At 50.2% G+C, this 24,117-nt stretch overlaps 1 protein-coding gene across 1 annotated transcript in view; it reads left to right on the top strand.

Annotated features, from left to right (window-relative positions):
• CROCC2 (ciliary rootlet coiled-coil, rootletin family member 2) overlaps window positions 1–24,117 on the top strand; it is a 183,974-nt gene that overhangs the window by 5,338 nt on the left and 154,519 nt on the right. Inside the window, exon 3 of the mRNA XM_077825540.1 lies at window positions 21,619–21,725. Coding sequence (XP_077681666.1) covers window positions 21,619–21,725 — 107 coding nt within the window. The remainder of the gene's footprint in view (window positions 1–21,618; window positions 21,726–24,117) is intronic.

Below are 24,117 nucleotides of genomic sequence, written 5' to 3'. Positions count from 1 at the left end.
ATTTAACAGCGGGAGCAAAGCACTGAATAGCAACCAGCCTACATGCACGTTTAGTTTCATCTAGCCTTGTGCTTCACTCCAAGTGTGATTGGCTTCCCTCTTCAATCACAGGACCAGAACAGAACCAACTCACCTTCTCTTAGCAGAGCCCAGATCCATCTGGTTGTCAGTCTGTCTCCCCTGAAGGACACGCTATTTAAGAAAGCCCCCCTTCCCTACGCCTGTCTGGGCTCAATTACAGTGTTGCTTAATAGTTCTTTTTTTGTACTTAGAGTGGACGATAATTCCCTAAACTGAAAACAGGACACTGGTAGTAGATTTCGACCCTTCTGCCCCTCTCCTCTCTGTGCTTCTCTCTGACCCACTCTGCTCTTATTTCCCTCCTCCCCTGCCCTCTCCTCACCTCTCTGCATTGAGAGAATATGAGCTACCTGGTGTCACTGCTCATCCAAGCCCCACCATGTGGGCAGTCCTTAATTTGTGCTGGAGCTTGCCAGGGTTAAGCCCCAGCACCTCTAGGCTTTGCAGTTCATAACTCTGGCACCTCTGGATTCCTAGCCAGCAGCTGCCGCTCTCCAGCTGCCCAGCTCTGAAAAGGCAGTGCCGCTTCCAGCAGCAATGCAGAAGTAAGGGTGTCAATACCATGCCCCCCCCCCTTACTTCTGCATTGCCGTATTGCCACGCTTACTTCTGCACTGCTGCCACCACAAGTCATCAGTTGCAAGAGCAGATGGGACAAATGCCCAGTTTCCCCACAAAAATCATGATATCTAGGCCAGTGGTTAAACAGGACATATGATCACCCTATTCTTCTTCGAGTGCTTGCTCGCATTGATTCCAATTAGGTGATATATCATTCCAATTGGATGATATAAAGCTGGGAGGTATTGTTAATTTAGAGAAGGACAGGGATACCCTACAGGAGGATCTGGGTGACCTTGTAAACTGGGAGTAATAGTAATGGGATGAAATTTAATAGTGAGAAGTGTAAGGTCATGCATTTAGGGATTAATAACAAGAATTTTAGTTATAAACTAGGGACGCATCAATTAGAAGTAATGGAGGAGGAAAAGGACCTTGGAGTATTGGTTGATCATAGGATGACTATGAGCCGCCAATGTGATATGGCTGTGAAAAAAGCTAATGTGGTCTTGGGATGCATCAGGAGAGGTATTTCCAGTAGGGATAAGGAGGTTTTAGTACCGTTATACAAGGCACTGGTGAGACCTCACCTGGAATACTCTGTGCAGTTCTGGTCTCCCATGTTTAAGAAGGATGAATTCAAACTGGAACAGGTACAGAGAAGGGCTACTAGGATGATCCGAGGAATGGAAAACTTGTCTTATGAAAGGAGACTCAGGGAGATTGGCTTGTTTAGCCTAACTAAAAGAAGGTTGAGGGGAGATATGATTGCTCTCTATAAATATATCAGAGGTATAAATACCAGAGAGGGAGAGGAATTATTTAAACTCAGTACCAATATGGACACAAGAACAAATGGATATAAACTGGCCACCAGGAAGTTTAGACTTGAAATTAGACGAAGGTTTCTAACCATCAGAGGAGTGAAGTTTTGGAATAGCCTTCCAAGGGAAGCAGTGGGGGCAAAAGATCTATCTGGCTTTAAGATTAAACTCGATAAGTTTATGGAGGAGATGATATGATGGGATAATATGGTTTTGATAATTAAATATTCATGGTAAATAGGCCCAATGGCCTGTGATGGGTTATTAGATGGGATAAGATCTGAGTTACCCAGGAAAAAATTTTCTGTAGTATCTGGCTGATGAATCTTGCCCATATGCTCAGGGTTTAGCTGATCGCCATATCTGGGGTCGGGAAGGAATTTTCCTCCAGGGCAGATTGGAGGGCCCTGGAGGTTTTTCGCCTTCCTCTGTAGCATGGGGCACGGCTCACTTGCTGGAGGATTCTCTGCTCCTTGAAGTCTTTAAACTACGATTTGAGGACTTCAATAGCACAGATATAGGTGTGAGGTTTCTTTTTTGTAGGAGTGGTGGGTGAAATTCTGTGGCCTGCGTTGTGCAGGAGGTCAGACTAGATGATCATAATGGTCTCTTCTGACCTAAATATCTATGAATCTATGAATCTATAGGTGTGTGTGCACCGCATGCACAATCGGAGAATTTTTAACCTAGCAACACCTGGTGGGTCGGCTGTGGAGCCCCCTGGAGTGGCTTCTTCATGGCGCTGGATATATACCCCAGCTGACCCAGCGCCCCCTCAGTTCCTTCTTACCACCCGTGATGGTTGTTGGAATTGTGGAATCATAGAATCATAGAATATCAGGGTTGGAAGGGACCTCAGGAGGTCATCTAGTCCAACCCCCTGCTCAAAGCACGACCAATCCCCAATTAAATCATCCCAGCCAGGGCTTTGTCAAGCCTGACCTTAAAAACTTCTAAGGAAGGAGATTCCACCACCTCCCTAGGCAATGCATTCCAGTGTTTCACCACCCTCCTAGTGAAAAAGTTTTTCCTAATATCCAACCTAAATCTCCCCCACTGCAACTTGAGACCATTACTCCTTGTCCTGTCCTCTTCTACCACTGAGAATAGTCTAGAACCATCCTCTCTGGAACCACCTCTCAGGTAGTTGAAAGCAGCTATCAAATCCCCCCTCATTCTTCTCTTCTGCAGACTAAACAATCCCAGTTCCCTCAGCCTCTCCTCATCAGTCATGTGTTCCAGACCCCTAATAATTTTTGTTGCCCTTCGCTGGACTCTTTCCAATTTATCTACATCCTTCTTGTAGTGTGGGGCCCAAAACTGGACACAGTACTCCAGATGAGGCCTCACCAATGTCGAATAGAGGGGGATGATCACGTCCCTCGATCTGCTCGCTATGCCTCTACTTATACATCCCAAAATGCCATTGGCCTTCTTGGCAACAAGGGCACACTCCTGACTCATATCCAGCTTCTCGTCCACTGTCACCCCTAGGTCCTTTTCCGCAGAACTGCTGCCTAGCCATTCGGTCCCTAGTCTGTAGCGGTGCATTGGATTCTTCCATCCTAAGTGCAGGACCCTGCACTTATCCTTATTGAACCTCATCAGCTTTCTTTTGGCCCAATCCTCCAATTTGTCTAGGTCCTTCTGTATCCTATCCCTCCCCTCCAGCGTATCTACCACTCCTCCCAGTTTAGTATCATCCGCAAATTTGCTGAGAGTGCAATCCACACCGTCCTCCAGATCATTTATGAAGATATTGAACAAAACCGGCCCCAGGACCGACCCCTGGGGCACTCCACTTGACACCGGCTGCCAACTAGACATGGAGCCATTGATCACTACCGTTGAGCCCGACAATCTAGCCAACTTTCTACCCACCTTATAGTGCATTCATCCAGCCCTTACTTCTTTAACTTGCTGACAAGAATACTGTGGCAATAGCTGTCTTCCACTCTCCCTAGCCTTTTTGCTTCCTGTGGTTAGATAGTTGTTATAATTCTATAGTTGCAGTTGTTGAAGAGATAGTGATAGGTTTAGACTTAATTTAGTGGGTTGGAAGGGGTGCTTCTCCTCCTCCCTGCCCGCCCCTTGGGCTCATGCCCAAGGCTCTGGGTTTCAAACCTTGCTCAGCCTGCTCAAAGCCTATGCCAATTGGAGACCCCCACGACTCCTGTTTGAAGTGCCTCAGGGAGTCTCACCAGGCGGACAAGTGTAGGATCTGTAAGGCGTTCAGACCTCGGACCAAAAAGGAGCGGGACTTTAGACTCAAGCAGCTCCTTATGGAGGTGGCCCTTAGCCCAGGCCCTCCATCAACGCACCAAGTTCCTGCACCGAGTGCTTCGGTGTGCAGTGCCCCGGCGGCAGCATCAGGTACTGCACTGCAGTTGGAGTCTGATAGAGGCCCGCGGCACCAGATCTCTCCAGCACCACAGCCAGTACAAGTGACCCAACGCCATTCTCTGTCTCTGGGCCAGAAGAGACAGCGCAAGCCAGAGACGACTGTCCCACCTCAACAGTCACCAGCATCTGCTATACCAGTCTTGGAGTCACGCCAAGCACCAGAGTGACCAAGGGTACAAGCACCAATATCTGCACTGTTGACTCCAGCACCGAGAGAGGAGCTGTTGAGTCAGGTGCGCACAGGCTCCCCAACCCGGACCGTGGTTAAGCCCCGGCTTCTGTCAACACTGGAGAAGTTCGCAGCGGCGCGAAACCTCATCGCCCTCACAGAGCCGGCATCATTGCAGATTGCGGCACCGCCTCCGGTTCGTACGGTACCTTCTAGGTGCAAGCCAACCCTAATACTTCCGCCATCTCCGCGCATGCAAACATGGCACTGCTCCCGGTCCCAGATCCGGTCCCGATCATAGAATCATAGAATATCAGGGTTGGAAGGGATCTCAGGAGGTCATCTAGTCCAACCCCCTGCTCAAAGCAGGACCAATACCCAACTAAATCATCCCAGCCAGGGCTTTGTCAAGCCTGACCATAAAAACTTCTAGGGAAGGAGATTCTACCACCTAACTAGGTAACGCATTCCAGTGTTTCACCAACCTCCTAGTGAAAAAGTTTTTCCTAATATCCAACCTAAATCTCCCCCACTGCAACTTGAGACCATTACTCCTTGTTCTGTCATCTGCTACCACTGAGAACAGTCTAGAACCATCCTCTTTGGAACCCCCTTTCAGGTAGTTGAAAGCAGCTATCAAATCCCCCCTCATTCTTCTCTTCTGAAGACTAAACATCCCCAGTTCCCTCAGCCTCTCCTCATAACTCATGTGTTCCAGTCCCCTAATCATTTTTGTTGCCCTCCGCTGGACTCTTTCCAATTTATCCACATCCTTCTTGTAGTGTGGGGCCCAAAACTGGTCACAGTACTCCAGATGAGGCCTCACTAATGTCGAATAGAGGGGAACGATCACGTCCCTCGATCTGCTGGCAATGCCCCTACTTATACATCCCAAAATGCCATTGGCCTTCTTGGAAACAAGGGCACACTGTTGACTCATATCCAACTTCTTGTCCACTGTAACCCCTAGGTCCTTTTCTGCAGAACTGCTGCCGAGCCATTCGGTCCCTAGTCTGTAGCGGTGCATGGGATTCTTTCGTCCTAAGTGCAGGACTCTGCACTTGTCCTTGTTGAACCTCATCAGTTTTATTTTGGCCCAATCCTCCAATTTGTCTAGGTCCCTCTGTATCCTATCCCTACCCTCCAGCATATCTACCACTTCTCCCAGTTTAGTGTCATCTGCAAACTTTCTGAGGGTACAATCCACACCATCCTCCAGATCATTTATGAAGATATTGAACAAAACCGGCCCCAGGACCGACCCCTGGGGCACTCCACTTGATACCGGCTGCCAACTAGACTTAGAGCTATTGATCACTATCCGTTGAGCCCAACAATCTAGCCAGCTTTCTATCCACCTTATAGTCCATTCATCCAGCCCATACTTCTTTAAGTTGCTGACAAGAATACTGTGGGAGACCGTGTCAAAAGCTTTGCTAAAGTCAAGGAACAACACATCCACTGCTTTCCCTTCATCCACAGAGCCAGTTATCTCGTCATAGAAGGCAATTAGATTAGTCAGGCAAGACTTGCCCTTGGTGAATCCATGCTGACTGTTCCTGATCACTTTCCTCTCCTCTAAGTGCTTCAGAATTGATTCCTTGAGGACCTGCTCCATGATTTTTCTGGGGACTGAGGTGAGGCTGACTGGCCTGTAGTTCCCAGGATCCTCCTCCTTCCCTTTTTTAAAGATGGGCACTACATTAGCCTTTTTCCAGTCTTCCGGGACCTCCCCCAAACGCCATGAGTTTTCAAAGATAATGGCCAATGGCTCTGCAATCACATCCGCCAACTCCTTTAGCACTCTCGGATGCAGTGCATCTGGCCCCATGGACTTGTGCTCATCCAGCTTTTCTAAATAGTCCTGAACTACTTCTTTCTCCACAGAGGGCTGGTCACCTACTCCCCATGCTGTGCTGCCCAGTGCAGTTGTCTGGAAGCTGACCTTGTTCGTGAAGACAGAGGCAAAAAAAAGCATTGAGTACATTAGCTTTTTCCACATCCTCTGTCACCATGTTGCCTCCCTCATTTAGTAAGGGGCCCACGCTTTCCTTGGCTTTCTTCTTGTTGCCAACATACCTGAAGAAACCCTTCTTGTTACTCTTAACATCTCTTGCTAGCTGCAACTCGAGGTGGGATTTGGCCTTCCTGATTTCACTCCTGCATCCCCGAGCAATATTTTTATACGCATCCCTGGTAATTTGTCCAATCTTCCACTTCTTGTAGCTTCTTTTTTGTATTTAAGAGCAGCAAGGATTTCACTGTTAACCCAGCTGGTCACCTGCCATATTTACTATTCTTTCTACACATCGTGATCATTTGTTCCTGTAACCTCAATAAGGATTCTTTAAAATACAGTGAGCTCTCCTGGACTCCTTTCCCCCTCATGTTATTCTCCCAGGGGATCTTGCCCATCAGTTCCATGAGGGCGTCAAAGTCTGTTTTTCTGAAGTCCAGGGTCTGTATTCTGCTGCTCTCCTTTCTTCCTTGTGTTAGGATCCTGAACTCGACCATTTCATGGTCACTGTCTCCCAGGTTCCCATCCACTTTTCCCATCCTGACGCCGCTCGCAGTCCCGATGCCGCTCCCTCTTGTGGCGCCAGTCGTACTTGCGCCATCGGTCATACTCACTGTTTAGGCTTCTGACATCACTCCCGGCACCAATCTCTTTCCTGCAGCTGATCCCAACACCGCTCCTGCAGGCGGTTGTCGTCGCGGTCCAGATCTGGATCCCAGTACTGGCCCAGTCATCAGCACCGATCTCAATCCCAGTACTGCTCCCCATCGCCGCAGCAGCACTGCTATTCAGCGACCCGGTACTGATCCACAACACACCCCGTAGAGTTGATGGAGGCACGCTCCGTGCTGCCTTGGCCCTCGCGCTCTGCCTCACGGTCGTCACAATCTGAGGGCAGCTTGTGCTCAGCCTACCCCACTCCAAGCCACAGCGAGGGTGATGTGGGTCACTGGCAGGAAGAAGGCCAAGACCCTAATCAGGAGCCTTCACAGTGGTCCTTCTGGACCCTGTGGGCGTACCACCAAGCCCAAGGGGTTCTGTAAATGGCCTCCCACTCAGCCCACTCAGAACCTCAGGTACCAGAGGCCACCATAAGTCGTCCTCCTCCAGAGAGTATGGAAGCAACTGCTCCTACCCCAGCACAGGCCCCAGACCCCAGCGTAGCAGATCCTGGGCAACAAGATCCTTCACAGCAGGTTCTGCCACAGGATTCCCTGGCCCCTGTGGCATCCTCTTTGTCCTCTCCAGACGAGGCAGTGGCAGGGACAGCAATCTCGGGTTCTTTCCCGATAGACCTTCATGCCCACCAAGACCTTCTACGTAGGGTGGCATGTAATATGTACCTCCAAGCTGAGGAGGTAGTGGAGTTGGAGGACCCAGTGGTGGACATCCTTTCAGCGGAGGCCCTGTCCTGAGTAGGTTTGCCCATTGTCTGCACCATCCAGACCAATGCCAAGACAATCTGGCAAACCCCTGCCTCCACCCCACCGATGGCCAGAGGAGTGGAGAGGAAATACTTTGTCCCTTCCAAAGAGTATGAGTACCTTTATACTCACCCTCAGCCGTGTTCACTAGTGGTGGCCTCGGTGAATGAAAGGGAGTGGCATGGTCAACAGGGTTCGGTGCCCAAATCGAAAAGGGAGACGCCAGGCATCTCGATTTGTTTGGGCGCAAGATTTTCTCCTCGGGGGGCTACAGCTCAGGGTCACGAACCAACAGGTGCTCCTGAGCCCTTATGACTATAATTCGTGGAGCTCCATGTTGAAATTTAAGGAGTTAATTCCTCAGGGGTCCCGGGATGAGTTTGGGGCCATAGTGGAAGAGGCAAAAAGGTGGCTAGGACCTCCTTGCAGGCCTCCTTAAATGTGGCAGACTCTGCGGCTAGCATGCTTGCATTGGGCATAGCCATGTGACGCATCTCATGGCTACAGGTATCTGGCCTGCTGCCAGAGCTACAACAGACCCTGAAGGACCTTCCATTTGATGGGCAGGGCCTGTTTTCGGACAAAACAGACTCTAGACTACAGAGCCTGAAAGATTACAGGGCTATCATGCACTCTCTGAGAATGCACACCCCAGTTACCCAGCACAGGCCCTTTAAGCCGCAGCCTCAATGGTCCTACCACCGTCCTCGACCGAGGCAGGACTTTTATAGAAGGTGCATGTGAGGTGGTAGGAAGAGATCTACCAGCCACAAACCCAGTCAGAATCAGGGTCCTCCCAAACCACCGGCGGAGCCTAAGCAAAACTTTTGAAGGTGCGCCTGAGGACGGCATGACAGTCACCATCCAGGATCCTTCCCCTCCATTTCGAAATCGTCTCTCCCATTTCCACCGTGCGTGGTCCCATATAACTTCACACCATTGGGTTCTTTGCATGGTGGAAAAGGGATATTCTCCTCAGTTTTCTTTCTCCTCTCCCTCCAATCCTTCCTTTCCATCCCCCTTCAGGTCTCCTTCTCACGAGCAACTCCTTACATAGGAGGTCCAAATGCTCCTGACCATGGGAGTGATTGAGGAGGATCCAAGAGCTAAGGGACAGGGGTTTTTACTCTTGTTACTTCCTAATCTCCAAGGGCAGGCTTCGACCCATCCTAGATCTGCGCAGACTCAACAAATTCATGGTAAAGTTGAAGTTCTGCATGGTTTCACTGGGGACCATTATTCCTTCCCTGGATCCTGGAGACTAGTACACCGCCCTTAAAATGAAGGACGCATACTTCCACATAGCGATTCATCCAGTGCACAGACGTTTTCTTCGCTTTGTGGTCAATCACGAACACTACCAATTTACCATCCTTCCCTTCAGCCTCTCCACGGCTCCCAGGGTGTTCCCCAAGTGTATGGCCATCATGGCAGCCTTCCTTCATCATCAACAGATCCAAGTGTTTCTGTATCTCGACGACTGGCTTATTCGGGGCCGCACCAGGGACCAAGTACAATCCCCACATTTGACTCATCATAGACATGTTCCTCAGCTGGGCCTCCTGCTCGACACCGAAAGGTCGACTCTGGAACCAACCCAGAGAGTAGAGTTTATCGGGACAGTCTTAGACTCCAGACATGCCCGAGCTCTCCTACTGGACGCCCACTTTCAGTCGCTGGCAAACATCGTCTGCAGCCTTCAAAACTTCCCGACTTCAATGGTAAAGATGGGCCTGAGCCTTCTGGGGCACATGGCTTCGTGCACGTATGTAACCAGGCATGCCAGACTTCAGCTTTGCCCACTTCAGGCCTCGCTGTCAACAGTATATTGGCCAGGTCGAGACAGCCTGAGCATGGTGGTCACTGTCCCAGAAGCGATTTTAGCCTCCCTCCGCTGGTGGTTGGACCCAATGTCGGTGTGCAAAGGGGTACCATTTCACTCCCTACAACGCTCCTTGTCCCTAGTCACAGAAGTGTCATCTCTGGGGTGGGGCGTCCACCTCGGGGACCTCTGAACGCAGGGTCTATGGACCGGATCTGAGCTATCTCTTCACATCAATGTGTGAGAGCTGATGGCAGTGCGCCTGGCGTGTCAGGTGTTTCACGGACACCTACATGGCCATTGTGTGGCAGTCCTCACAGACAACACCACAGCCATGTTCTACATCAACAAGCAAGGGGGAGCCTAGTTGTCTTCAAGCAAGAATTTTAAAAAGATTATTTATAACAGGCCCAATTCTCCTGTCCCAACTCTGCCAGTAGCCATGCTAACTCTCAGTGTTCTCCGTGAATCTCAAGGAGTCAGGAGTGTCAAGCTTTCCTGCAGTGACTTAAAACCACGAGTGCCAGCCTCAAGGCAAACTGTTAAGAACCAGGGCACAAACCCCAAATTGGTGGTGAGTTCTGTGCTTAAATTTCACCAACCAATTATCATGTGTAAACTCCTCAGGCTCTATAGCAGCCTTAACATAGAGTGACAGACAGGTCCCTTATACCCAGGATCAGAGCAATAAAGATAAGAGGGAAGGTCCTCTCATTGTTTGGTAACTGGTTAAAAGATAGAAAACAAAGGGTAGGAATAAATGGTCAGTTTTCAGAATGGAGAGAGGTAAATAATGATTTCCCCACGGGTCTGTACTGGAACCAGTCCTATTCAACATTTATAAATGATCTGGAAAAAGGGGTAAACAGGATCGGGACCAACACCTTTCAGTCTCAGGCTTCCCCTCAGAGCTCCACTGGTGATCCCAATCCTGACCTGGATACAAAGCCCCCTCCTGACTGAACAGCTGTCGCCCCTGGGGCTCTGCAGTCAGGGGAGGGCTCTGCAGTCATCCAGGTCAGCCCTGGGTTTCAGGGGAGGGATAGCTCAGTGGTTTGACCAGTGGCCTGCTAAACCCAGGGTTGTGAGTTCAATCCTTGAGGGGGACATTTAGGGATCTGGGCCAAAAATTGGGGATTTGTCCTGATTTGAGTAGGGGGTTGGACTAGATGACCTCCTGAGGTCCCTTCCAACCTTGATATTCTATGGCAGCCCTGGGCTGGGTGCAGGGGGTGAAGTCACTGGGGAAGGCACTGGGAGCAGGTTTCCTCTGCTCAGCCTCAGTTATGGGCATTGCCCATGCTCCTCCCCCTGCTGAGGTGTCCCCGAGGGTGCTGGAGCTCCGGGGAGAAGCTTTGTTGCTGTGAGTCCCCTCTTCTCAGGTCTGGGGCTGGCCCAGAGGCATGTGCTCCCTGCTCCTGCAGCCCCAGCCCCCTAGGATCCGGCAGGATTGGCTGCTCTGGCCCAGGGAGGTGGGGCTGAAAGGTTCCTGCACCCTAAGTCAATACATAGGGTGGTCACATGCTCTTCCACCCCAAACTTTAAATTGTGGCCCCCACTCTCAACAGTCACATGTAGCCTATGCCCTTACCCACTTCTGCTTTGAGCTGCAAACTCAGCTGATGGGAGGAATTCACTTGCAAGATTCATCTTCATGGTTGGAGGGAGAGTAAACAACAAAGTCTTTTGTCCTCTTTAATGCTCCACTCTTGTCTGTCTGATGTTGATGGACCTTTGTTCTCTGCCAGGATGTAACACCTTCGGTTGGAGACCAGCACTTTACACTCATTAGTGTCTCTCTCCTATCTGGTGATTTACACGGTCACAGAGGCTTACAGTGCAAACACTCAAATATTACCTTATAACACAGGATACACATGCTAGAAGTGAAATGAATGCATGCAGTCATTCACCAGCAGTCCATAAAGTCTAAACACATTCTTACCATTCTAGCCCCTGTTTTAACCATGCCAACACTCAGGTGAGCCAGACGGATTCCAGCTCGGAATTTGTCAGTGTTCGATTGAGACAGAGGGACCTTGGCATGAGCTGGCACGTGATCTGCCAGCATCACACATAAAGGGCCCAATTCTCCTGCCCCAACTCTGCCAGAAGCCCAGCTAACTCAAGATGTTCTATGTGAATATCAAGAAGTTGTGGGGCTTCTCCCAACATCTACCACCAAATTCAAATCCAAATTCTTTCCAATTGCCTGTTCTCTGTGTGATAATACTGTAAATGTCTCCATCCATCTAGGAGTCTGGTCTCTGGGGTGAGGCAGGAATCCTCCTGGCCTGCGGACGGTAGTGTCATCAAAGGAGGGAGGATGTTTATAACAAGGTACAGTGGCTATAGAAGCCAAGAGAACCTTATAATTGGGCAACTGTGCCTTGTGAGTCAGACTCATAGAATCATAGAATATCAGGGTTGGAAGGGACCTCAGGAGGTCATCTAGTCCAACCCCCTGCTCAAAGCAGGACCAATCCCCAACTAAATCATCCCAGCCAGGGCTTTGTCAAGCCTGACCTCAAAATCCTCTAAGGAAGGAGATTCCACCACCTCCCTAGGTAACCCATTCCAGTGCTTCACCACCCTCCTAGTGAAAAAGTTTTTCCTAATATCCAACCTAAACCTCCCCCACTGCAACTTGAGACCATTAGTCCTCGTTCTGTCATCTGGTACCACTGAGAACAGCCTAGATCCATCCTCTTTAGAGCCCCCTTTCAGGTAGTTGAAAGCAGCTATCAAATCCCCCCCTCATTCTTCTCTTCTGCAGACTAAACAATCCCAGTTCCCTCAGCCTCTCCTCATAAGTCATGTGTTCCAGTCCCCTAATCATTTTTGTTGCCCTCCGCTGGACGTTATCCAATGTTTCCACATCCTTCTTGTAGTGTGGGGCCCAAAACTGGACACAATATTCCAGATGAGGCCTCACCAATGTCGAATAGAGGGGAACGATCACGTCCCTCGATCTACTGGCAGTGCCCCTACTTATACATCCCAAAATGCCATTGGCCTTCTTGGAAACAAGGGCACACTCTTGACTCATACCCAACTTCTCGTCCACTGTAACCCCTAGGTCCTTTTCTGCAGAACTGCTGCCGAGCCATTTGGTCCCTAGTCTGTAGCAATGCATGGGATTCTTCCATCCTAAGTGCAGGACTCTGCACTTGTCCTTGTTGAACCTCATCAGATTTCTTTTGGCCCAATCCTCCAATTTGTCTAGGTCCCTCTGTATCCTATCCCTACCCTCCAGCATATCTACCACTCCTCCCAGTTTAGTGTCATCTGCAAACTTGCTGAGGGTGCAGTCCATGCCATTCTCCAGATCATTAATGAAGATATTGAACAAAACCGGCCCCAGGACTGACCCTTGGGGCATTCCGCTTGATACGAGCTGCCAACTAGACATGGAGCCATTGATCACTATCTGTTGAGCCGTACAATCTAGCCATCTTTCTATCCACCTTATAGTCCATTCATCCAACCCATACTTCTTTAACTTGCTGGTGAGAATACTGTGGGAGACCATATCAAAAGCTTTGCTAAAGTCCAGGAATAACACGTCCACTGCTTTCCCCTCATCCACAGAGCCAGTTATCTCATCATAGAAGGCAATTAGGTTAGTCAGGCATGACTTGCTCTTGGTGAATCCATGCTGACTATTCCTGATCACTTTCCTCTCCTTGAAGTTCTTCAAAATTGATTCCTTGAGTGTGTGGCTATGTTCTACTAGACCAGGACTGTGTCCTTCTGCTCCTCCATCTGTTTGTCTAGCTGAAGCCACGTGTTGTTTCTTCGGCTATGTCTACATTAGAGACCTTACAGTGGCACAGCTGTGCCACTGGCAGCTGCTCTGCTGTAAGGTCTCCCATGTAGCCGCTCTATGCCAGCGGGAGAGAGTTCTTCTGCTGGCATAATCAAACCACCCCCAACAAGTGGCAGTAGCTGTGTGGGCAGGAGAATGTCTTCCACCAACATAGCACTGTCCACACCAGTGCTTCTGTTGATGAAACTTAGGTCAGTCAGGGGGGTGTTTTTTCACACCCCTGAGAGACCTAAGTTTTACTGACAAAAGTGCTACCATAGCCTTAGACATATTTAACTTGTCAGCTTTTTGGGACGGGGCTGTCTTTTTGTTCCTTGCTTGTAGAGCACTTTGCACTGGGTGTTACAATAATAATAACAACAACAAATAATGTATAAATCATCAGCTACTCAGTGTCTGTACAGCAGCATGCATGCACAAGGCACTAATAAACAGGAGACACTGCAAACACTGTCTTCCCTACAGGGTTGGTTTGTATTGCCCCTAACTCGCTCAAACCTGTCTCCCATTTTATGGTGCTTTCAGCCCAGCCCAGCCAGACTGGCTGGATTATGTGTTAGAGCCCATGTGCTGTTTTCACTCGGGCTGATAGCCGCCCACTTTGCAGCGAGGATGCAGTCTAAATTCCTCAGAGTGCTGATAGTCCTTCAGTGCCTTCTCACAATTCCCACTGCGTGCCCAGTATGACAGACATAGGAAGCAATCATAGAGCCACTCAGCTTAGTGCAATACTAACGACTATGGGCTGTGCCCCAGCAGTCGAAGTGACACCCAGGGGAGCCAAGCACCAGTGAGGACCCAGTAACCAGGGTGTGGCTGCTCACACCTGTGCTATAGATGACTTGTACCTCCCCATATGCAGGGGTAGACACAATCTAAAGGGGAGGACACGTGACTGCCCCACGTATCTCCTCTGCCCAGCGACACCCCACCCCGCCCTGCACCCAGCACATGCTCTCCCCATCTGTGAGGGGAGGGCTCTGTCCTTCTTCTGCTGTGTACCCCCCAGCACTTTTGGTCGCTCTCCCTGGCAGCCAGGCCTTGGAGGGGAGCAGGAGGGAGCCGCTTCTCAGGTAGCTCAAGCCTGCGGCTCCGCTCACTATTCTGCGGTGAAGCAGCTGCCTGAGAGAGAGCCTGGCTGGGGCAGCAGCAGCAGGCTGTCCCCTATCCCCGCCACGGACCTGGCTACCAGGGACTGCAGCTGAGCGAGCCGGAAACATGCCAGGGGCGGGGGAGAGGGGACTCCTGCTCACTTGTCCCCTGTCCCCAGCAGCTGGGCCCAGGCAGGGGTGGAGGCATGTGTGTGTGTGTCCCACCATCTCCCCAGCCAGGATCTCTCAGGCAGCCCCCGTGCTGCACAAAGCAGTGACCCAGAGCAGCCAGCTTGAGAAACGGCTGCTTCCACCGCCTCCATTTCCCACGCAGCCCAGCTGCCTGGTACAGGGGTCAAGCACATCAGGGGCAGGCACAGCAGGAGGACAGAGTCCCTCTCCCTCCTCCCAACCCCCAGCAGGCCAATATGGGGGGGCATTTGACCCCACATGTTCCCCTACGCCTCACTTCTGTAGCATGGGTGCAGATGGCCTGGGCTAACTCTGCAGTGAAATCACACCCTTTGACACATGAAGTACCTTTATGCCCATGAGTGGTCCTGTCATAAATATAAAGGGTAGGGTAAACACCTTTAAAATCCTTCCTGGCCAGAGACAAAACCCTTTCACCTGTAAAGAGTTAAGAAGCTATGATAAGCTCGCTGGCACCTGACCAAAATGATCAATGAGGAGACAAGATACTTTCAAAAGCTGGGGGGAGGGAGAAACAAAGCCTCTCTCTCTCTGTCTGTCTGGGTGATGCTTTTGCTGGGGACAGAACAGGAATGGAGTCTTAGAATTTAGTAAGTAATCTAGCTAGATATGCGTTAGATTCTGTTTGTTTAAATGGCTGAGAAAATACGCTGTGCTGAAAGGAATGGATATTCCTGGTTTTGTGTCTTTTTGTAACTTAAGGTTTTGCCTAGAGGGATTCTCTATGTTTTGAATCGAATTACCCTGTAAGGTATTTACCATCCTGATTTTACATAGGTGATTCTTTTTACTTTTTCTTCTATTAAAATTCTTCTTTTAAGAACCTGATTGCTTTTTCATTGTTCTTAAGATCCAAGGGTTTGGGTCTGTGGTCATCTATGCAAATTGGTGAGGATTTTTATCAAACCTTCCCCAGGAAAGGGGGTGTAAGATTTGGGGGGAAAGACGTTTCCAAACGGACTCTTTCCTGATAATAATAATACTGGTTAGACGTTTGGTGGTGGCAGCGAAAGTCCAAGGGCAAAAGGTAAAATAGTTTGTACCTTGGGGAAGTTTTAACCTAAGCTGGTAAAAGTAAGCTTAGGAGGTTTTCATGGAGGTCCCCACATCTGTACCCTAGAGTTCAGAGTGGGGAAGGAACCTTGACAGGTCCCACTGAATTTAGTGGGACTCCTCCCATGTGCAAAGTGTCATGGGAAAGTGTTTGCAGGCTCAGGATCTTAATGTGTTGATGTCCCTGATAGCAAAGCAGAAGGGCTTTCAGCACTTAAGTGGTTCTAAATGGACCTTGTTACCTTTGTAGGTTCCCCAGAGTCATGAATAACTGTATGAAATGCCCCAGCGTATCACTATTACACACACATCATCAAACTCAGCTGTTGCATTAGGCTAGCCAATAGGGGAGGCTGAGTGTTTCAGGAAATTACTGCTGGTTACTCCATGGTGCCTCTTTGGAAAGTTTGTAGTAGTAGCATTATGGTCAGCACCAAAGGGTCTTGCATAATGATGTATTTTTATAAAAATCTCCTGCTCTGTGGTAATAATAATTAAAAAAAAATAACCCAGCTCAATTCCTGCCTCCTTCAGGTCAGGCTGCACATGTTGTGCACATGGCTTATTCTTTCCTTACCCCTTGTAGGGCACCTTGATACCTAAACCCCTCAAGTCTGCTGTGTCTGAGTGCAAAACACTTTGCTAATAGCTAATAGCAAGGAGTAGCCATGTTGTTCTGGCCACTTGCAAGGGAAACATTCTGATGCCAGAGACTGAGGATCCCCGATGAGCTCGGTGTGCAGGAAATGCCTGGGTGTTAATAGTGCCACATGTATTCACATGGACAGATACACAGATTGGAACAAGGTGAGGGATCTGAGCTGGAGAGTTGTTGAGAGATCTGGGTTCTGAGCTCAACTCTGCCAGTGACTTGGTGGGTGGCCTTAGGCAAGTCCCTTAAGTTCATATGGCTCTGCCTGTGGAATGGAGATAGTGATGTGAATCCACCTGGGAGCTCTACAGAGAGATGCACTATGGACAGGCTAAGAATTATTATTATTATTGGTATCATTTCATGGCTATTGCAGACCTCTGAATTACAGCACTGCCCGCCGCTGGCTGAATTCCTGGCAACCATCATTCTCTGGTCTTCAGCAAAGACCAACTGTAAAGAGGCTGTTCTCCAGCTCCCTGCAAGAGTGGGAGGTTGGGGAGCACTGACACTGGAGTGGCTGGGAAGGAGGAAGTCTGGCTTTCTCTTCTGCTGCAGAAGAGCAGGGAGTGAGGGGAGGGTGTGCTAGACCCCTGCGGAGGGTTCAGCCAAAGCATTAAAGGAGCCAACACAGGGTGACCAGCCAGCTGCACCAGTGAATTCTTGCCCCAGAGCTCTTCAGGAGGTAGGGAGAGGGACTGCAAGAGGAAGCCACCTGCCTTGCACCAGGGAGGGGAGACCGTGCTGTGTCAAAGCACCGAGATTCAGGATTGAGGTGGATGGCTGTCTGTGGTAGGGACCAGGCCTGCACCTTGCGGGAGTGCACACAGCGCTGGCTGTTTCCTTCCTATCCCTGCTGCCCCCTGGAGGGGTTTATTATTCACATGGCTCACACAGAGTGTCTACCTGTGTGCTGCTGGCCTGCCACCACTCTCTGCTGCCCCTTGTTCTGCTGCGGGGGCTGCCAAGGTTCAGGACAGAGCTCAGCTCTTGGGGGTCTCTGCTTTTCCAGCTGGATAAGGCACTGCGGGTGGAAGCAGCCCAGCGGGAGGCGGATGGCAGCCTGGTGCTCATGGAAATGAGGCAGCGGTTCGAGAATGACGAGAAGGCATACAAGTGCAAGCTGCAGGCCTGTCAGGAGGGGCAGCAGCGCCAGGCTCAGCTGGTCCAGAGGCTCCAGAACAAGGTAGGTACCCAAACCCATGCCAGCCTCCCAATGAGCAAATCGCAGGGTACCTAGGATGGGGCTTAGAAAAAACTGACTGTCTAGTTTGCCCAGGCATTGCTTTGGGTATCTGGTCTGAATGGAACAGCTGTACTGCAGCTGTGGTGCTGCTCCAATTCACACGACCTGGGCACTAGGCTCAGTCTGCTCAGAGTCCGGGCTGTGACACGGGCATGTGTTGGGCAAGGCACTGTGTCTCCCGCGGGAGTAGGAAGGGACATGCAGCATGCTCTTGATTTCTGTTAGTGTTATGAACAAGGCAGCCTTACCTCTGGGCAACTCCCACCCCACTGCACCTCTGGGCAACCCCTCTCTGGGTAACCCACTCACCCCTATTGCAAATCTGGGCAACCCCTCCCCCACTGCATCTCTGGGAAACCCCCCATCCTGCTGCACCTCTGGGTAACCCCTCCTGCTCCCATTGCACCTCGGGGCAACCTCCCCGACCTCTGTTGCACCTCTGGGTAACCCCGCCCATTGCACCTCTGGGCAACCTTCCCCACCCCTACTGCACCTCTGGGTAACCCACTCCACCCCCCGTTGCACCTCTGGGCAACCTCCCCAACCCCGTTGCACCTCTGGGTAGTCGCTCCCATTGCATCTCTGGGCAACCTTCCCCACCCCTGCTGCACCTCTGGCTAACCCCCCCCACACACACCCCTGATAACCTTCCCCCCCGCACCTCTGGGTAACCCCCTGCCCTGCTGCAACTTTAGGAAGAGAACATGCGGTTTCCGAGACAGAGTTTGCTTGGCACTCTGCTCGGCTGTGTGGGACTGGACTCTATGTCACATTAAGATGCCTCTCCTGTCTTCCAGGTGACAGTTTCATATTGCATTAAAGGCATGATCCAAAACCCACTGAAGTCAGTGGAGTGACTCCCATTGATGTTAGTGGGCATCGAATCTGACCCTTTGTCATCAGTAAGCGTCATGGACTGACAGAGTGGTAGCCCCATGTTTGATCATTTTACCCTGAGTGCCTGTAACGCTCCAACTAATTATCCTAATTCGGGCTTCTTTTACCCTCTTTTCTCTCTCTCATCTTTTTTTTCTAAACCTTTCATTCCCCTCCCCCAATTCCCCTTTCTGCGCCTCGGCCTAGGTGCTACAGTACAAGAAAAGATGTGGGGAGCTAGAGCAACAGCTGCTAGAGAAAACGTCTGAGTCTGAGCACCAGAAACAGATGGTCAGTACAGCTTTCAGTGTCCTGGCAATGCAGAGAAATGGTATGATGAATCATGCAATGGTTTTACTCTGAACTTCGCAAGAAATTTGCATAGTATAGAATCATAGAATATCAGGGTTGGAAGGGACCTCAGGAGGTCATCTAGTCCAACCCCCTGCTCAAAGCAGGACCAATCCCCAACTAAATCATCCCAGCCAGGGCTTTGTCAAGCCTGACTTTAAAAACTTCTAAGGAAGGAGATTCTACCACCTCCCTAGGTAACGCATTCCAGTGTTTCACCACCCTCCTAGTGAAAAAGTTTTTCCTAATATCAACCTAAACCTCCCCCACTGCAACTTGAGACCATTACTCCTTGTCCTGTCATCTTCTACCACTGAGAATAGTCTAGAACCATCCTCTTTGGAACCACCTCTCAGGTAGTTGAAAGCAGCTATCAAATCCCCCCTCATTCTTCTCTTCTGCAGACTAAACAATCCCAGTTCCCTCAGCCTCTCCTCATAAATCATGTATTCCAGTCCCCTAATCATTTTTGTTGCCCTCCACTGGACTCTCTCCAATTTTTCCACATCCTCCTTGTAGTGTGGGGCCCAAAACTGGACACAGTACTCCAGATGGGGCCTCACCAATGTCGAATAGAGGGGAACGATCACGTCCCTCGATCTGCTGGCTATGCCTCTACTTATACATCCCAAAATGCCATTGGCCACCTTGGCAACAAGGGCACACTCTTGACTCATATCCAGCTTCTCGTCCACTGTCACCCCTAGGTCCTTTTCCTCGGAACTGCTGCCTAGCCATTCGGTCCCTAGTCTGTAGCGGTGCATTGGATTCTTCTGTCCTAAGTGCAGGACCCTGCACTTATCCTTGTTGAACCTCATCAGATTTCTTTTGGCCCAATCCTCCAATTTGTCTAGGTCTCTCTGTATCCTATCCCTACCTGCCACCGTATCTACCACTCCTCCTAGTTTAGTATCATCCGCAAATTTGCTGAGAGTGCAATCCACACCATCCTCCAGATCATTTATGAAGATATTGAACAAAACCGGCCCAAGGACCGACCCTTGGGGTACTCCACTTGATACCGGCTGCCATCTAGACATGGAGCCATTGATCACTACCCGTTGAGCCCGACAATCTAGCCAACTTTCTGTCCACCTTATACGGCATTCATCTAGCCCATACTTCTTTAACTTGCTGGCAAGAATACTGTGGGAGACCGTGTCAAAAGCTTTGCTAAACTCAAGAAACAATACATCCACTGCTTTCCCTTCATCCACAGAACCAGTAATCTCATGATAAAAGGCGATTATATTAGTCAGGCATGACCTTCCCTTGGTGAATCCATGCTGACTGTTCCTGATCACTTTCTTCTCCTCTAAGTGCTTCAGGATTGATTCCTTGAGGACCTGCTCCATGATTTTTCCGGGGACTGAGGTGAGGCTGACTGGCCTGTAGTTCCCAGGATCCTCCTTCTTCCCTTTTTTAAAGATGGGCACTACATTAGCCTTTTTCCAGTCGTCCGGGACTTCTCCCGATTGCCATGAGTTTTCAAAGATAATGGCCAATGGCTCTGCAATCACATCCACCAACTACTTTAGCACTCTCGGATGCAGCGCATCCGGCCCCATGGACTTGTCCACGTCCAGCTTTTCTAAATAGTCCCTAACCACTTCTTTCTCCACAGAGGGCTGGCCACTTAATCCCTATGCTGTGTTGCCCAGTGCAGCAGTCTGGAAGCTGACCTTGTTCGTGAAGACAGAGGCAAAAGAAGCATTGAGTACATTAGCTTTTTCAACATCCTCTGTCACCAGGTTGCCTCCCTCATTCAGTAAGAGGCCCACGCTTTCCTTGGCTTTCTTCTTGTTGCCAACATACCTGAAGAAACCCTTCTTGTTACTCTTAACATCTCTTGCTAGCTGCAGCTCCAGGTGCGATTTGGCCCTCCTGATTTCGTTCTTACATGCCCGAGCAACATTTTTATACTCTTCCCTGGTCATTTGTCCAGTCTTACACTTCTTGTAAGCTTCTTTTTTGTGTTTAAGATCCGCAAGGAATTCACTGTAGTAGTATCCCATCATGCCTTTTTGTTTAATTTCTGTGTTCTTTTGGCAGTCAGGCTCACCTAACAAAACAGCTGTTGCAAATGCCCCTTTGTGTATGGTTCTCTTAGTAAAAGTGGATACAGTTGAAAAGGTTCTAGGGCCTTTCCAAGCAGCCTGTGTGGTGGCATGACAACCGGATCCCATCACCACCCTTCGAGTAAACAGCCTGAACACTTCAGACAGGGCAGTGCAGAGCAGGATAGATGACAGTGGGATTTCACTGCAGTTTGAAAACTACAAAGCCCGGCGCATTTGAGATCTGTGAGAGAAGGGGATTGCAACCCACAGAGGAGACACTGCACAGCAAGTCACTCTGCTCTGTTACTCACCATTCTTCAAGGAGTGCTGCTGGACTGGGCCTTTCTCAGCATTTCTCCAATTCTGTAGGAAGGAAAGAGAGCACAGCACAGCCCTGTGGTTGCCCATGGAAACACAAGAAAGCTCCAGGATTGGATGTGTTTCCTTTCTCTCTTCTGGAAAATGGGAAATATGGTCAGTCCCCAGTGTACACAGGCAGCATCACAGCGTTCAGCCCCAGTGACATTGGGGAGGAAATGGGGGCCCCAGAGTCCAGTCAGGGGTTTCTGGGGCAGATCCTCACCTGGAGTAAATCAGTTTAGCTTAACTGATTTCAGTTGAGATATGCCTATTTACACCATCTGAGAATCTGGCTCTTTGTATTTATCTGGAATGGATTCTAGATGCAGCTTTGGAAAGAAAAGACCTTAAATAAATGGCTCTGACTCCCTGAAAATGCAGGTAACAGTCTATCCAAAGTGGCCCAGTTGGCTGGGAGGTTCTCTGCCTCACAGAAGGTCTCAGGTTTTACCAGCTGCTGATTCTCCATTTTTCTGTTTATCAGTTTGTTTCTGTCTGTCCTGTGTGAAGTTTTTTGTCCTCGGGGAGCCATTCTGCTCCCTCATTACTATCCTTGCCCTTTTGATGTGTCACTCCTCTCTCCCAGCTGCAGACTCATCTGGAGTCCACAGAATCCCACCTGTGCTGCTCAGAGCATGACCACAGCACAGAACTGGAGAATACTCTTACCCGCCTGGAGGAGGAGCAGCAGAGGTGAGGCTGGCTGCTGTGTCCAAGGAGCACCTGTGGGCCCTCCTTATCCCTTGTACAAAGGAAAGGAGAGAGCAGGTTACTCTAGAGCAGTGGTTCTCAAACTGGGGTCTGTGGACCCCTGAGGGTTCATGAGGGTACTCCAGGGGTCTGCAAGTCATGTCTGGGACCACTGGCCCTGCTGATCAACTCCTCCCACTCCCTCCCAGTGTCTCCTGCACGCCGCTGAACAGCTGTTCCGTGGCATGCAGGAGGCACTGGGAGGGAGGAGGAGGAACGGGGACTTGGGGGAGGGGGCGGAAAGAGGTGGGAAAGAGGAGGGGTGGGGTGGGAAGAGGTGGGGTGGAGGGTGGGAAGGGTGGAGTTGGAACGGGGCCTGGGGCTGAGTGGGGGTTGAGCACCCCCAGGGAAAATTAGAAGCCAACTTGGGGGGCGGGAGAGGTCTGTGAAAATTTTTAAATCAAAATGGGGGTCCTCGGGTTGCTAAAGTTTGAGAACTGCAGCACTTGAGCATTGCATAGAGCTGCGTGTTACTCAATTGCCATCTAATGGTAACAGTTTGCAGTTGCCTAAGCTGGATTTGAACTGGGGACCTAGAGGCAACAGGCTCTGTATCCCATTAGCAGTCCCTTGAACTCTCCAGCCCTAGCAGTAATTTTGGATCCAGGTGTGCAACGTTTCTAGTTTGAGATTTCAGAGCCTGGCCATGTGGTCAGCTTGGTGCTTTGATTTCTTTGCTCAATTTTTAGCTCTTTGCTGTTCTCTGCAGCAGATAGATACACTCATGTGTCTTTCCCCCCTCCTGCACAGCAGAGCGGCTGAGGAGGTTGTTGTTTTCTGTTTGTGACTCAGCCCCGCTGTGATCCCGCCCAGGGAGCTGAGCCACCCAGCAAAGGCAAATGATAGGGGGTTGCTGTTCAGAATACCCCCACGCATACAACAGTCTCCAACCCAGCTGCATCAGCTAGCACCCATTGGGATCCCTTTCTACCACCTGCTGCTCTATAATCTCCAGCTATCAAAGGGCTAATCCTCAGAAACCAGGAGATGAAATAGTGGCTGTTTTGGAGGCATTGTGGGGGCCAGTTCTGCACATATTGCTGCTAGCCAGCATGCTCAGGTGCCACCTTTCTCAATATGTTTTCACCTAGGATGCCAGATCTACCTGTGGTTTCTTGCTGGGACCCATAAGGATGCACGGTTGTGTCTGTGGTGGGGCCGCAGCAAGGTCCCCTGGTTGGAGTTTAGATGGGCTGCTGGTGGGAGGTGGCAGGAGGGAGGTCCTGGGAGATCCTGAGATGGGAGAGTTCAGCAGACAGAGGAGGCACCTTGAGAACATTGGGAAGTGTGAGCCAGCACAGGATGTGATTACCCATTCAGCACAGGGGGCCTGAGGTCCCTGCTGCTTTCGGAAATGACTTCAAGGCATTGATTTAAACTTATACAGAGTTTGGAGTGATGTCTGTCCCCATGCCAAAGTGGTGTTTGGGGTGACTGCTGTCCCTGTGCTGATGCGCAGAGTTTGGAGTGACTTCTGTCCCCATGCCAGAGTGGGGTTTGGGCTGACTGCTGACCGTTCTCCCTGTGCCCAGGTGGGGTTTGGGCTGACTGCTGACTGTTCTCCCCATGCTGATGCAGGGTTTGGGGTGACTGCTCTCCCCATGCCATACTGCTGCTTGTGGGATGTGCAGAGATGGGTCCCGTTGGAAAGGTGCTGCGGGCAGGGTGTTCTGACCTCCGCTCCAGAATGTGCTCCCTCCTTGGCCCCACAGAGTCAGGATCTGTGAGCCTCTCAGGCCCACTGCAGAGACTGGCTCTTTCCCCAGGCACTTGAGGATAAAGGTGTCTTTCTAAAAATGTGCTCTAGCTCAACCAGAAGTCATGGGCTTGCTGCAGGAATCACTGAATGAGCTGCTCTGGCCTGTGCTCTGCAGGAGTTAGATTAGATAGCACAACGCTCCCTTCTGGCTTCAGCGTCTATATGTCTGTGAAGGTTACAGCTCTCAGGCTAGTTGAGGGATCCCAAGTTGGGTCATTGTCTGAGCTGTGGCCACTCTATTTAGTGTAATATTTGTGTACAGGCCCCTGAGCAGAGGATGGTGTTTCTCAATTGTAGCCCAAAGGAATTAATTCCCATAATGAGATGGGGATGATCATTCCCTACTTCCCAGGGCCAAATGAAGGAACAATGTGTTAATGTTCATACAGTTCTTTGAGAAATGCAGTGCTCTGTACAGGTGCTAAGCATTATTATTGCCTGATGTTCTCTGACTGTGCGGTCATTAGCTCAGGGCTACTCGAAGGGCCTGGAACGGTAAGTGCAGTGAAATAGATTTGGCGTCTCCACACCTTTGCTTCTGAAGAATGGTCTGTTGCAGGAGCAGTGCATGTCACA

Source organism: Eretmochelys imbricata, chromosome 9 (genome assembly GCF_965152235.1).
Source record: "Eretmochelys imbricata isolate rEreImb1 chromosome 9, rEreImb1.hap1, whole genome shotgun sequence".
In the NCBI taxonomy this organism is placed as follows: Eukaryota; Metazoa; Chordata; order Testudines; family Cheloniidae; genus Eretmochelys; species Eretmochelys imbricata.
The sequence above is the reverse complement of the archived record's forward strand: the minus strand, read 5'-3'. Positions and strand labels throughout refer to the sequence as shown.